At 37.4% G+C, this 15,000-nt stretch overlaps 1 protein-coding gene across 2 annotated transcripts in view; it reads left to right on the top strand.

The window, feature by feature from the left end:
- Window positions 1-15,000, top strand: part of LOC137997826 (ATP-dependent RNA helicase DDX19A-like) — a 142,188-nt gene that overhangs the window by 162 nt on the left and 127,026 nt on the right. For both annotated transcript variants that reach the window (XM_068844095.1, XM_068844091.1), the window contains exons 1-5: window positions 1-5; window positions 2,019-2,094; window positions 4,047-4,194; window positions 13,396-13,488; window positions 14,150-14,252. The exon at window positions 1-5 is cut by the window's left edge and continues 162 nt beyond it. In XM_068844095.1, coding sequence (XP_068700196.1) covers window positions 1-5; window positions 2,019-2,094; window positions 4,047-4,194; window positions 13,396-13,488; window positions 14,150-14,252 — 425 coding nt within the window. The remainder of the gene's footprint in view (window positions 6-2,018; window positions 2,095-4,046; window positions 4,195-13,395; window positions 13,489-14,149; window positions 14,253-15,000) is intronic.

Raw genomic sequence — 15,000 nt, 5'->3', positions numbered from 1 at the left:
GGCAAGTAAGTGAAGGTTTTGATCAAAAATGGGCCAAAAAGTGCTGCAAAAGTGGATGTCGCTCTGAAACACGTGGAATGGTGGCGTTGGTTTCCTTTTGCAGCCGTAAGGAGGCTTTCCAACGGCTCAGTTTTGAGAATTTTAATTAAAGCTCGGGTGAATAAATTGCATGCAATCCATACTGATTGTACATATCGCAAAAACGCGCTCCTATAACATATTTTTTGCAAAAGCGATGACAAACTTTAAATGATCGGTTCCAGGAAATGAGTTCAATATACTTTTCGTTCACTGAACAAAGTCTACTTCCCTGGGTTGAACGGCCAATGGCCGTTTTTATACTAGAGACGCATAATTCGTCTGGGACGAACTTGGGCAAACATTTTTACTGCTTCTGTTAAATTCGTCTAGTATAAAGACGGCCACAAGACACATTATGCGTCTGGACGAAGAATCTCTTTTAGTGCGTCCTCGAAGACGCACTAAACTGGAAAGTTCGTCCAGACGCATTATGCGTCTAGTGCTCGTCTTTATACTAGACGAATTTAACAGACACAGAAAAAATGTTTGCCCAAGTTCGTCCAAGACGAATTATGCATCTCATGTAGCTCGTCCCATCTTTACACTAGACAGATAACATGAGAGACGCATAATTCGTCTGGACGGATTATGCGTCTCTAGTATAAAAACGGCCAATAATACTGATGAAGAATCAAGGGAAGATTACACCAACAGAATCTTGGATAGGGTGGTCCACCTTTTGAATACCTGGGGCCACGTCTGAAACCAGGTGGTAAGAGTAAAACCTGGAGATTGACCCGAAAGACCTTTTAAATTTTACGTTAACAGGGCTTTACCTTGGCGGTAGGCAACTTGCCAAATACTAGGGGATTTTTTAGTTTTGGTTGGTGGACTTTCCTCGCTTATTAGCCATGTTGCCGACTGAAGTGCTAAAGGCAAATATTGTCATCCACGTCAAAATCTAGTGACATTTTCACTACTCACAATTGATGGCGCATTGTTAAAAAAAGAAAGGAAAGGGAGGAAAGGAAAGGAACTTTATATGTTTAAGTGTCTAGTCGTTCTAGCGCTGGAGCACTAATTGGGGAGGGTGTAAACCGAAGTTAACAATTAACACAAATCAAGTCAAATGTTGGTTTTTGAGGAGAGGGGAAACTGGAGTACCCTGAGAAAACCTCTTGGTGCAGAGTAGAGAACCAACAAACTCAACCCACATACAAAGCCGGATCTGGGAATCAAACCCGAGCCACATTGGTGGGAGGCAAGTGCTCTCACCACTGCGCCTGATTCCTGCACCATCCCTTTAGAGAAGAAAAAAAAATGGTAAAAGACGGGAATCAATAAAGCTTGTTCGCATTGATTTTCGAAGCCATTACTTGGGTAAAGAGACTGGATCCCTGTGCTCTCATCACGCGGCTTGATCGCAAATGAAGATTCTACAGAGAAAAATTCAAACTGTGGAAGCGACGAAAGGAGGCTTAAGTGAAGTTGGACAAAGGAGTTTACTTGGAGAAGTAGAAGGCCAATGTTAATGGACTAACTCTGATTTTATTACAGATGTTACTTAAAAAGCATATTAATTTTTTCTTTATGGCTTGGAAAAAGAGCTCATTGCCTAGTGATTATTACCATTTTACTAGCCTTAAGCCTACTGTTAAAAGAAAATTAAGGTCGAGGGCTCCCTGGTTAAAAAGAAACAGACAAGCCATTCATCCAAGTACAGTGATGTCAATCATCCAGTTATAGAAAATATGGGTGATTGACATTGCACTGCTACTCATTATAATCATCATTGTTGTAAACTTTTGATTCAGCTGAGAACGTCATAAAGCACAATCTTTCAGAGCTCTGAAATTAATTTACATGAATATAACAACAGTAAGAATTGAAAGCAGATCCTAGATGTTCGCAATTCTCAATATCATACTTTCCCATCTGTCAATAAAAAGTCTTCAAATAAATAAAAACCCTGCTGTACATAATGTCATTGTTTACAGGTGAATCAGTTGAAAATAAGCAACACTCCTGCTGCACCTACTGAAGAAAAGCCTGACGCAAAGAAGGAAAATGACGGTTTGTGTCAAGGTTTATTTTTGTTTTCAAAACCCATTCAGTCCCAATACTATTTCATAATTTACTAAGGCTGAAAGTGTTAACAAGATCAACGTCCTCTCCCGTTTAAAGAAATAAAGGAATATAATAATTATTGTTTTTATTCATTTATTTAATAATTGATGTCATCAGTGTCATCGAAAAATTTATGAACTAACTCCCCCACTCCACCCCCACCAGTTCAATTAGCATGTGAAGCATGCCACATGAAGCACATCACAGAATGATCGTTACGGTTCCTGTCCCCTTTGACCCTAGGCTCCCTTGTTTTATGAATCAATAAATCAATGAGTCAATGAGTCATGAGTCAATGAGACTCACAGTCAATCTAGCAATAATTTATTGATCAAGCCTAAGCCCTTGTTTCAGTGATTAGGCCTAAGCACTCTCTGAAATTTCAGCTTTCATTTTATGGTTTGGTTAGCTGCACTAACTCATTGACTCATGACTCATGGACTCATTGACTCATAAATAGTGCACACTCCCTTCGCTCTGAAGGCTAACAACCCAAACCTTATGAATTTTTAAGATCATTTTTTTCTAAATTTTATCTGACCTCTGAACTAGCCCACATTGATGAGTCTGGCATTAGACAGAGTAAAATCTGTAAATGTCAGTCTTAGGAGGGAGAGGTTTAATTAACAATTATTGTACCAGGGCACGCTGGATATGAAGTGATAGATAATGCGCCAACTCGAAGTTGGTTATAATCATTTTATATCCAGCAAGCCCGAGTAGAATAATTGTTTTATTAAAAACTCCAGGATCAACAACTCTTCCATTTTGATTCATCAGTCAATTTTTGGTCCAAAATGGCTTTTGTCTGCCATTTTTTTCTCAGAGCTGCAAAAATGTTTTTACATGTAGCTCGCTTTGCTGACACGTTCCTTGACCATATAAGGCACAGCAGGTATATATGAACTGATAGCCTATGTCGAGTGAGCCAATGAAAATGCTGGAAATCTGATATTCGTAGTTCAGTTTTTAATAATTGAAAATATTTGTGCCTTAACCCATCGTGAACTGGCGGCATCCTAGGGCTTTTGAGGTATCAATGGGTTAAGCTTATATCCCCCCAGCTGTGATACTCCTCCCCACCTTTCAAAGGATGGTGACTTGTCACCCACCGCACTGGGTCATCATTATAGAAATCTCATCAGATCGATCATTCCAACTGGAATAGTTTCCTTGATGTACATTGCAAACTGACCTGTAAAAATGACACTTAAATTAAGGACGGTGCCTACTTATTTAAGATATATTTGCCCCGGTGTGTGATTATGCAGGAAATGTAGATCTTGACAAGTGTCATTGACATCCAGAAAGTAAATTATTGGGGGTAACAACTCATCTTTCAAAGAGAATTCATGAATAATATTTGTAAAAAGCGTTAAAATACAAATCAATGTATCGTGTTCTTTCTCAAATTGAAGCTTAATTATCGCTCAAAAATGCATGGTTACCCCCAATTTTCTTTTTGGATGCCAAGAGTACTAACAAAGATCTACTAGTACTTTCTCTGGATAGTTTTAATCCGCACAAAAATATCCCTGTATTAGTAAGCATCGACCATAGGAAATCCGAGTGTCTGGAGATGCACAGAATGTATGTGCAATAACAGTAGTAGGCACTGTCCTTAAGATTGAAATTACTTTAACACCAGGCTTCAGTTGTTCAAAGGGTGAGTAATGCTATCCACTATCCACTATCCACTGGATAACTCAATCGGTTTTGCTAGTGTTTATCTGCTGGATAGCGATTTATCTGTTTGATAGTGTTATCCAGCTTTTGAACAACTGAGGCCAGATGATTTTACTCATCAATGGGATCAGTTCAGGGGTGAAAAAGATTCAACATTTAAAATTGTTCAATTCATTCATCTGTTTGTACTGTATTTGTGTCATCTCCTTCAGAGAATACTTCAGCTGTTATCGCAGAGACTTCATTCCTGGCGAAGGTGCTTAGGAACAAACTTGTTCAGACCAAAAATGAGGTGGAGGTACAGAGAAATGATCCAAGCTCACCTTTGCATTCTGTCAAATCATTTGAAGAGCTACCCCTGTGAGTATGCATTTTCTCGCAATAAGATACAGTGCTCTAAAGAACATCTAAGCATAGAATATTTTTCTTCACCCAGAGATAATTTCCCCTATCAATGGGCCGTAAAATGTTTTTTCTATTTATACCAGTAATTTCAAAAGGGCAGACATTTTTCCTGTGACCCATGAAGTGCAAGAAATTGACCTGCTCGTAATTGAGTGGCTTCATAGCTCAGTTGGTGAAGTATTGCAGCAGCATCACAGAGGTCAAAGGTTCCTATTGAAGCCACCTGAATCTTTCAAATGTCTATAGAGGATCACTTCTACCAAGGGATGCAGGGATGGCATAGTGGTGAGAGCACTCGCCTCCCACCAATAAGGCCCTGGTGTGATTCCCAGACTCGGCTTCATAATGTGGGTTGAGTTTGTTGGTTCTCTACTCTGCACCAAGAGGTTTTTCTCCGGCCACTCTGGTTTCCCCTCTCCTCAAAAACCAACATTTGATTTGTTAATTTGTAATTTCCGTTTACAGTGTACCCAATTACATGTATTGCTCCAGTGCTAGAAGACTAGACACTTAAAAATAAAGTTCCTTTCCTTTCCTTTCTTTCCACTTCGTTTTTAATCCTCACTTCAAATTTATACATTTCTTATTCAACTGCATTAGTTGTTGTACAAAAAAACGCAGAAAACAAGTACAATTCTACGATATTGTACATGGAGGATATTACATGGCCACGCAGAGAAACGAAAGGCATCGAAAGGCGTGATTTTCATATGTAACCATAGCCACAGTGATCTTTTCACAAGTGAAAATAACATGTTCTCTTCACGTGTGAAGATATCATGTTTTCGTGCAAAAGCTCACTTGGTATTGTGTGGTTCCATATCCAAGATCATTGGAAATTCCGAGGGAGAGGGGAAAGCGCAGTAATTTCCAAGGGGTAGGGGGGTTTTGTGGGAAACTACTTTTCCAAAAGGTCATGAACCACGTACAAAACATTGAAAGCAACATACGATCGATCTGAAGCACAAAAACATACTTACATACGTTGTTTTGAAACAAAAGTCAGTTTTGAGATAAAGTTAACATTATTAGCTTCAATTTTTCTGTTTTTCTTTGAGTTCGCTAGCGCTACAATCTCCCGAAGCTAAGAACAATGTGTCTTTCATTTGGAACAGATTCAAAACATTTAAAATGGCGGTCTCAACTGGAGTTTCGTCCCCAGACTTCCAACTTTGTCTCGTCTTCCGTTCACTTAGTATCGCTTTTTGCTACCTTCACATGCAGTAAACACATTTTTTATAGGATTCTTGTTTTATTGGGGGTAGTAACTCATTGAAAATACAATGAGACGCAAGTTCCCACCATCTCAATGCTTGCGTGCAACAACATTTTCTTTTTTGTGGGTGGCATTTAGACCACGGACAGGAACCGGGAGTCAAGTTTTCTCTTCTTTGAGTAAACAATCGCGGCCTCAGGAAACGAGATTGTTGAGGTTTAGTCCATTATGTCAAACTGGAAATTCTAAAGCATGGTTTTACTATTCATGGCAGGAAGTAAATCGTGCCAAACACAATAACAGGCGCCCTCTAGATTCTGTCTGAGGCTCAAAGGCAAGCAACAAATTTCTGTGAGGCTGGGTGTCGTTTACCGGCGAGAATGACTGCTGGAGAGTCAGTAAATTTTAAGACTGCACTTAAATCGCCATAAATAAGATTACAAATATGATGGATTATTTTGGTGTCAATAATATTCTTCGTAGAACAATCGCCTTTGTGACGATGTTAACATGTGTGTGTTAGTGAAGTTTTTGGTCTTTAAATAAGAATCAACCTGAAGAAACTGACAAAATGTGTAGACATAGGAACCTTGTAAGTTTCTGTTTTATTTACTATCGTTTGCGAAGTTGCTTAAATAAGCGAATGAAACGTTCTCATCAAAGTTTGCACAAAAACGTGAAACAGTTGACGTGCAACTCAAATGTTTAAAACTTATAATCTTACATAAAAACAACACAAACACAATTTGCAAAGTTGATGACGAAGAAGCTAAAAGTTTAGCTGGATAATGAGCTTAACAAAGCATTATATTTTTATTAAAGTTAACTTAAATGTTTACCCTGTTGTAATAAAACTCTACCGTATTTACGTAACTAATTCACTTTCTATTTTATAAGTACACAAATTCTGGAAATTCCTGAGGGGAGGGGGGGGGGGGTCACCAAAGACCCTGTGGAATGTAAAATCCTGTGGGGAAGAGGGGTGCCAATCAAAAAGTCTTCCGTGGTGGGGGTATGGATATTTTCTGGAACCACACATTTCATTCAGTGCTCAAAGTTTATTTTTGGTTTTGGGAGCACTTGTGCTTCCAAATGTATTTTTCTAGGCGCATTGCCAAAATTTTGGGCGCACAGCAGAACATGTTAGGAGCACAACTTAAAATGCTGGGAGTGCCTGTTCCAACTGAAAAGCAGAACTTAAGACATTATTACGTTATCTTTTTTGTATTTTATTTTAGTGCCTTGTTTGTTGTTTTAATGTACTTTTCGTTTGAGACAGCGATAAAATTCTTGTGGTTTTTAAATCAATTTCAACAACAAATTATTATTACATGTTATCATTGTGTTAAAATACGTTCGAAATAACAGAAAAGTTTTTAATCATGTATTTCCATTTCAATGTACACTTGTAACCAAAGAAAATATACTTGAAAACCGGAATAGATACGCAACTTCACATTAAAAAACCCAGAATTTCTAGACAAACTCGAAAGAACGCTACATAATGTTTTTCTCTCTAAGAAAAAAAATATTTTAATGGGTGATATTAACACTCTTACAAAAATGAGTATCTCCTAGGAATATCTTAATTTAATACAATCAGAAGGATTTTCTCAGCTGATTTTTGAAGCAACTCGTATTAGTACCAGGGCTCTAAATTAACGAAAAAATCCAGTCGCATTTTGCGATAAGATACGAAAATTTAGTCGCAATTTCGCAAATTTTAGTCGCAAAATGGCCGCGCTACATTGTGTTGTAAGCGGTTTAGCAAAAATATGTGCCCGCAATACTTGTGTGTAAAGAAACCGCTGAAAATGGCGAATGATCGAAGGAATGCAGCTTTGCACGTAACGTCGAAGCTAAATTACCCGACAATTACGCTATCTTCAGAGAAAATTCACGGCGAGAAACAAAATAATTTTGCATTTATTAATTTATTTTAGCAAAAGTAGCGGCGAAGTGGCAACCGCTAACCCTTTTGTTTTGAAAGAGCGAAGGTGACAACAAGTCGCAAATTTGCGACTTCTCCAGATATTTTAGTCGCAAAGGAAAAAATTTAGTCGCAAATGCGACTGTATTGGTCGCAATTTCGAGCCCTGATTACTGAAAATTCACAAAGCTGTATTGACCACATCTTACACAAATATTTCAACTTCTTGTTCAAGTGGCAGCCTCGCAGTTGAGATCGCGGACCATCTACCAGTCTTTACTATTTTGTACGACCCAAAATTCAGTCCATTTCCTGATTATCTTGAATTCAGAGACTTTCGGGATTTTGAAAAGGAAAATTTCAAATTTGATTTACGAAGAGAGAACTGGGACTCTATTTACAAATGTAATGAAGTAAATGAAAGCTATTCTAGGTTCCTCCATATTTTCAACAAAGTTAGTAATATACATGCACCACTTAAAAAAGCCAAGATTAAACACAAAGCATACAAGCCGTGGATTACTTCTGGTTTAATGAACTCCATGAAAGTTAGAGATAAACTATATTATAAGTAATGGCTTATTACTCGAAATTATGTCTTTCTAAAGAAGTATAAATTTAATTATATCGCAATAAAATTGCTACCATTAATAAGATATACCGTGACCGCTTTGATAATGACATTTTAACCAAATCAGACAATACGAAAAAGATGTGGGACAATATTAACTTACCGGTATCGATAAATAAGAAACGACCAAGTTCTCACATAGAAAAACTACTAATGGATAATAAACAATATGAACAACCTTTATCTATCTCCAATTGCCTTAACAATTTTTTCTGTAATGTTCCTTCTATATTAGCGTCACAACTGCCTAAATCTAATAAAAGCCCTACCTCTTATCTTTCTCAGAAATTTTTATTTTGATTTTCACATGTCTCTGAAATAGAGATATTTTTATTACTAGAAAATCTGGATAGAAACAAATCATGCTGGTGTGACAAGATTCATCCACTTTTATTACAAACCGCAGCATTTCAAATACACCGTCCTTTAACATTTATTCTTAATCTTTCTATCAATCAAGGCATCTTTCCTGATAGTATGAAACTTGCGAAAGTTGTTCCAATTTTTAAGCAAGGCTCTTGTTTCGTTTGTAATAATTATCGACCTATCTCAGTTCTATCTTCCATAAGTAAAATATTTGAGAAATGTATTTTTAATCAGCTAATGTTCTACTTTACGAATAACAAAATGATTTCCCCAAAGCAATATGGATTCAGAGCAGGCCTCACAACTTCTGACTGTCTAATTGATCTTATTGAAGAAATAACCTCCTCTCTTGATCAAGGCCATTATGTGGTTTCTTTATTCCTGGACTTAAGTAAAGCTTTTGACACAGTGGACCATCAAATATTATTAAATAAACTTAAGTTTTATGGCCTACAACAAAGTGAATATAATTGGATTCAATCTTACTTAAGTAACAGGAAACAGCAGGTGTATGTAAATGAAGTTGCTTCTGATTCATGTCTTATTTCTACTGGTGTACCTCAAGGATCGATTCTAGGACCTTTGCTGTTTATTATTTTTATTAATGACCTTCCAAAGACCTCAACATTTTTTTTACTGGATTATACGCAGATGATACATCTTTAACTGCTTCTGGAAGTGATCTTGACAGTTTATTGTGTGAAATTAACAATCACTTGCCAGCTATTTATGAATGGTGGTTATGTAGTAATAAGTTGACCTTAAATTTGACAAAAACAAAGTATATTATTTTTATGCCTCGTCAAAAGGAAAGTTACAATCTATATCCACCGTTAACTGTAGCAAACGTTTATTTAGAGAAGTCCTCTTATGTAAAATATCTTGGTGTGTATATTGATTGTCACCTTACTTGGCATGACCACATTGATTACATATGTAAAAAAATCAGCAAAAATGTTAATATAATGGGTAAGTTGAGGCGTCATGTATCAAAAACAACTCTTGTTAGTCTGTATTACTCCCTTATATACCCTTACCTTACCTATGCTTGTACACTATGGGGTAATAATTATAATGCTCAAATTGTAAAATTACAAAACAAAGCTGTTCGATGTTATAAATGATGTCCCTTTAATGGAACCAATAACTCCACATTACTTATCCTTACACCTTTTGAAATTTCCTGATATTGTTAAACTGAATATGTGTATGCTTTTTTATGATTATTTTCACAGTGAAAAGTTTCCTAATATACCTGTTTCATTGGTGTCTGAGCTACAAAATTACAATACCACAGTGCATCATCCAATCAAATCTTCATAGCTTCATTTCGAACTAACCTTAGGAGATTTTGCCCCAGCATTATTGGATGTTTCTTTTGGAATAATATTCTGGATTTTATTAGGGACAAACCATCTAAAAAATTATTGAGAAAAGCACTTTTGCGCTGGTACCTTGCTCAATACTAATGAAACTTTACTTATTTTCTTTTTTGTTTTAATAAAAATCTCAAGTCCTTTTGTAACTTAAAGGGGCACAACATTAGTTTATCTAGATGTGCCCCTCTCCTCTCCTTCATATACCATGTCAAATAATTTAAGTTGTTGTTATTTGTATTGTTTGTTTATTTATTTATTTTTATTTATTTTTCTTTTTTAAACCTATATCTACTTAATTATGTATTATTTAGGGATTGGAGGAACAAATAAAATATATAAAAAAAAACTGATAATAGAGGCATACTTTAATGATTCCATCAGGTCACCAAGATCAGACTCTGTTGTCGCAAATGGCAAATAAATTCTGCGCATTGGACGTCGTTGTCATAGGCCGCTATGTCTGGTGCATTCCTTTACAGTTATTCCGCTGTTGTTAAGTGAGCCTACACAGCATGGAACATGATGTGAGGATTGGTTGCTAAGTAACCGCCGCACATGCTTCCGACCCATGGCAGAGGTGTCTTTCCCCGTGCTTGTCAGCCCAGTGAACACAAAAGAAAAGAGACCTCTGCTAGCAGGGAACCATTGACTATAACGGATGAAGCGGATGAATGCATGGGGAAAGCTTTACAGTATCTGCAGTGCATAAATTCTTTCTCTGAATCCCACTCTAGCTACTTGAATTTGTTTCACCCCACTCTTTTAAATTTGTATATTTTCTTTTCTTGCTCGTGGCTCATCCTCTTTAACTTTATCGTGGACTGATATAGTGATGCAGTATCATTCACGGCAGATTTAGTCGCTTTTGTAGAATGTGAAGGCTTTGTAGCTTTTTACAAGAAAACTACAATGTAGACAGACGCTCCATAAAGCGTACACTGGGTTGCCTGTGGTATGTGTTACACAAAAACAGAAGGCACTGAATTGGGTGGTATTGAACTGCAGCATTCCAGTTAATTTTTTCAAGTGGGGGGTCATTAAGATCATTTGAGGGGGCACTCACATGTCGTGCCAGCAGAGGCTCTTTGGGTCACACGTTCACACGTTTAATCATCTTAAAATGTCCTGTCCCATTTAAGGTCTTTTAGTTTTTTAAGCTTTGGTAATAAATTCAGTTCTCATAAAACACACTCTTGAGTAAAATTCACTTGTTTCTTCTTTAAATAAATAGCCTGCAAAAAAACTAACTGCAAATTGCTCTGACGGACGTTTTCCAGCATGTCATGCATGTCTTGCTGTTGCACTAAGCAAACGTTTATTGCACACACTAATAAAGGACTGAACATGTTGTTTCCGCTTCATTATTCCTCCTCTTGTTAGTCTAATCTGATGCCAGGTCAAAACATTGTTTGGCTTTACGTTTGCACCAAAAAGTACCATAAAAGCCAGGAGTTAACAGAAAAAGAAAAGCCAAAAGACAGATGAAGAAAAAAAAATAACAGTATTTATATATAACTCTGAATCGAATTCTCATCGAAAGATTAATGACAATCGATTGTAAAAACACAAAGATTTTTGCAGTCTGTGACTTTTATGAATGAAGGGAAAGGTCATGTTGTTTTGTCAAAAGGAAGAAATTGATCACATGCTAGGCAACTATAAAAGTGCACGTGATCACCTTGTGTCAACTGAATGAACTACGGGAAAGAATGTTAATCGTTCGTCATTTTCAGAGTAAAACAACGTACTTTTTAGCCAAGAAACTTCCGTCTTTGGTTTTTTTAATTTTGTTGTAATATTGAACTGAGTATTTACATTTCATCTGTCGGGTCAGGAAGCCTTCTTTGTCGCCTATCTATTTTGACTTCAGGGTCAACTATTCACACAATCACGAGGTTGAGCTGCCATGTACGGGTAATTGAAAATCTAAACATCTATGAGATACAAAAACAGACTTGCAAATTATCAACTTGTAAAAATACTCAGCGATACTACGCACCAAAACATCTAATAAGATGTCTTTATTTTAAGAATCTTTTACTTGAATGAAAAATCATCACATTTATATGTGCAACTTAAGCAGTATCAAGCTTGCATGCCTGGAAAAAGGAGCATTCCAAACGGTCATTATTACTCCACGAAACAGTGAAACGAAACACCAAAACACTGTGTGTGAGCCCACCATACATTGACTACTAACTGACAAAGGTTGGATGTGAGATCAAATATTGTTTTAGGCCAAATTGAGCCTAAAACGTTATTGCTCCTAATCTCAGTCTTAATCTGAATCCTAATCTTAATCTCAGTTAATTAGCAGCAATAATGTTTTAGGACTAAAATGATAGTTAATCTCAAAATCCAACATCCCCCATCCCCTTCCCCAACAACAGGTACAGTCGAACCTCGATTATCCGGACTCGTTGGGACTACACGAAATAGTCCAGATAATCGAGGGTCCGGATAATCGAGAATATGAATATTAATGAGGAACAAAAACTGATTACATTAAGAAAGCGACATTTAATCGTGAAACAAAACATTTGCAAATCGTTTGGAAAACAATATGGTGTACATCTTCACTGTCCGTTGTGAATACCTGTACACGTGTCGGCAAACGTTATGATCTTTTTCCTTGCTCTTGCGGATATCAGATATCTGCCGTTTACTAACGCCATATTCCGCTGACAAATTGGCTCCTTTTTCTTCTTTCTCTAATCGCAAAATTGTAGCCTGTTTATCTTTTATTGAAAGAATGGATCGCTTACGCTTCAAGGACATGATGATTGTGAATAAACATTCGTGACGTAGTGCAGCTTGTTTGCCAAACGAGCCAATAGAGCGTGAAATTTCACTTAGCAACAAAGCAACTCTAAGCCAATCAGAACTCATTCGAAAGTTCTGCATTAGTTATGACATGTGCGAGCGCTGCTTTACTTTGCTTTTTGAAAGAGAAACAAACTCACGTTTACTTTACTCTGTAGTTTTAAGAAGAATATGGCTAGGGATCTTGATGATGACTAATAAATATTCATGACAAAATTGGGACCAGAGAAAAAGTCCAGATAATCGAGAAATCCGGATAATCGAGGTTCGACTGTACTACGAAAACCACCGATCTGTGGAATGGGCCCAAATTATTAAGTGACTGCCCGTCCCACTTCAGGTAAACATTTTGATAAAATTCCTTTCCCGCGGTGTTAGCAGTAGCCAGCTTTCGCTGTCAAGGTGTACTGGAACAACCACAGCAATGGAAAGATATGTTTTCAAGATCATGAGTCCCAGAGGGAAATGGATAAAATTGTTCTTCTCCAGCGAAGAGGTTGCAAGTGCAACCATGGACTCTCTGTTACTTCGAGTTCAAGAAAGGTTCCCTGGCCTGGAAAGTAGCGTTGAACACAACACATCTCAAGAATTTGAAATGTTTACAAGCGAGAGTTGGCGGGGCAGTGACTCATTAAATCAGGCCCATTCCACAGATTGGTGGTTTCCATAGTAAAATTGTCTGGCGTTAGACATCTACATGGTAAGTATCACTCTGAGGAGTCTATGGGTTAAACAGACTTAACAAAGTGGGATAGAAAACTTGGTTTGATATGCATTAAATTTTTTACTGTAAATGTTTCCACAATTTTAGGTCAGAACAGTTGCGCCGTGGTGTATATGACATGGGCTTCAATAAACCTTCCAAAATTCAAGAAACAGCTCTACCCATGCTCCTTGCTGATCCGTGAGTTCTTAGCTTTACTTGCCTTGTGTCATTGTCCTTTAAAGGGTTTAAAGCATATGGCCTATAAATTAGGCCCCTGAAGTATATTATTTTTTCTCCTTGATGTTGTTCAAGGAGGTGAAATTCTTAATCCCATATGACATGCAAAATTTCGTTTGACCTCAACTTAGCTGAAGGATAAAGAACCAAACAACTACAATTGAGGTTAAAATTCTTGGGACATTTTGCACCATGAAGATAAATCCATGACACTCTAGGAGGGGGAAGGGGGAGGGATGGTGAATTCCCCCTCCTCCCCCCCAGTTATGGCAAAATAGGGTTTTCTGGCTTGATTTACATAAATGGTGATTGTTTTTTTTGGTATTTCCTTGACTGCCCACGGAATTTTGCCCCCCACAGTAGCTACATGTATTATTTGTTCACTCATTGGGTTAAAAGCCATCTGGCTTCATCCTAAGCACAGGCTGTTTTGCCCAATTTTGATCTTGTGGTCCATAACATAACAGGAAATATTCTAATCCATTCTCTTTCCCTTGCTATTCATGCCTCTATAAAGTTCATAATGGTGGAAATGTTGATACTAGTACAAGTGGTGATGTTCCTTGTTGATTAAATTATGGTGGATTTCCAAATTCTGGTTCCTGTTTTCATCTATTGTCAGCCCAAACAACATGATAGCTCAGTCTCAGTCTGGAACAGGGAAGACAGCTGCATTTGTTCTGTCAATGCTTAGCAGAGTGGATGCGACAAAAAGTTTTACACAAGTAAGGTTTGGCATGCGTTGTACATGTACATGTATCATGTTTTGTATAACCTGTGATCAGGCTCATTCTTAGCGTTGCCCATATGTTCTCATGTTGTCGCTCGCTAAAATTGGGCCTGACCAAACGTCTCTCGAGAATTCCAGTTGGTCGGTCATGATCTGATTGGCTGTTAAAACGCCGGACTGATACAGTGTAGTTGCTTAGCCAGAACAATTAAACTGGTTTTTGTCTACTCATTAAAATTTATACTTAAAAGGCCCATTTCACCCCAGATGCAGCGTGATTCTTGTTATTGTTTTGAATCTTGAATAGTGTATTTCAATTGGCCAACTATTTTTGTCGCACCAGTTCGTGCTATTGAAACCATGAAACATCGCCATTAGCCTGATCGTTGTGTGGTTTACTGGGTGATTTTTATGAGTGAAACGGCTAAAATTACTTTTTATCTTTATGGAGTTGACTGATTTAGACATTGGAGAATCACCAGAGCAGAATTTGTATGGTTCGGCTATTCAGCAAGAGGAATAGAACAATTCTAAAGCTAATGAGCTAGGTGACATTGTTTCAGTGCTGAAATGCATGGCTTACTTTATTTAAACTTACTTTGTCAGTTTCGATTTGTTAGGATACCTGGGACGCTGAAGTAAAATGCTCTTGTAAAGATGCTTGTGCTCAAAAGAGTGGCAGAGGTTGCTGTCTTTCTGGAGTGGCGAGCAAACTTCGCCTTGGCAATTCGTCATGTTGTTGG

Source organism: Montipora foliosa, chromosome 3, assembly GCF_036669935.1.
Source record: "Montipora foliosa isolate CH-2021 chromosome 3, ASM3666993v2, whole genome shotgun sequence".
NCBI classification, from domain to species: domain Eukaryota; kingdom Metazoa; phylum Cnidaria; class Anthozoa; order Scleractinia; family Acroporidae; genus Montipora; species Montipora foliosa.
This window is presented reverse-complemented; position numbering and strand designations above follow the sequence as displayed.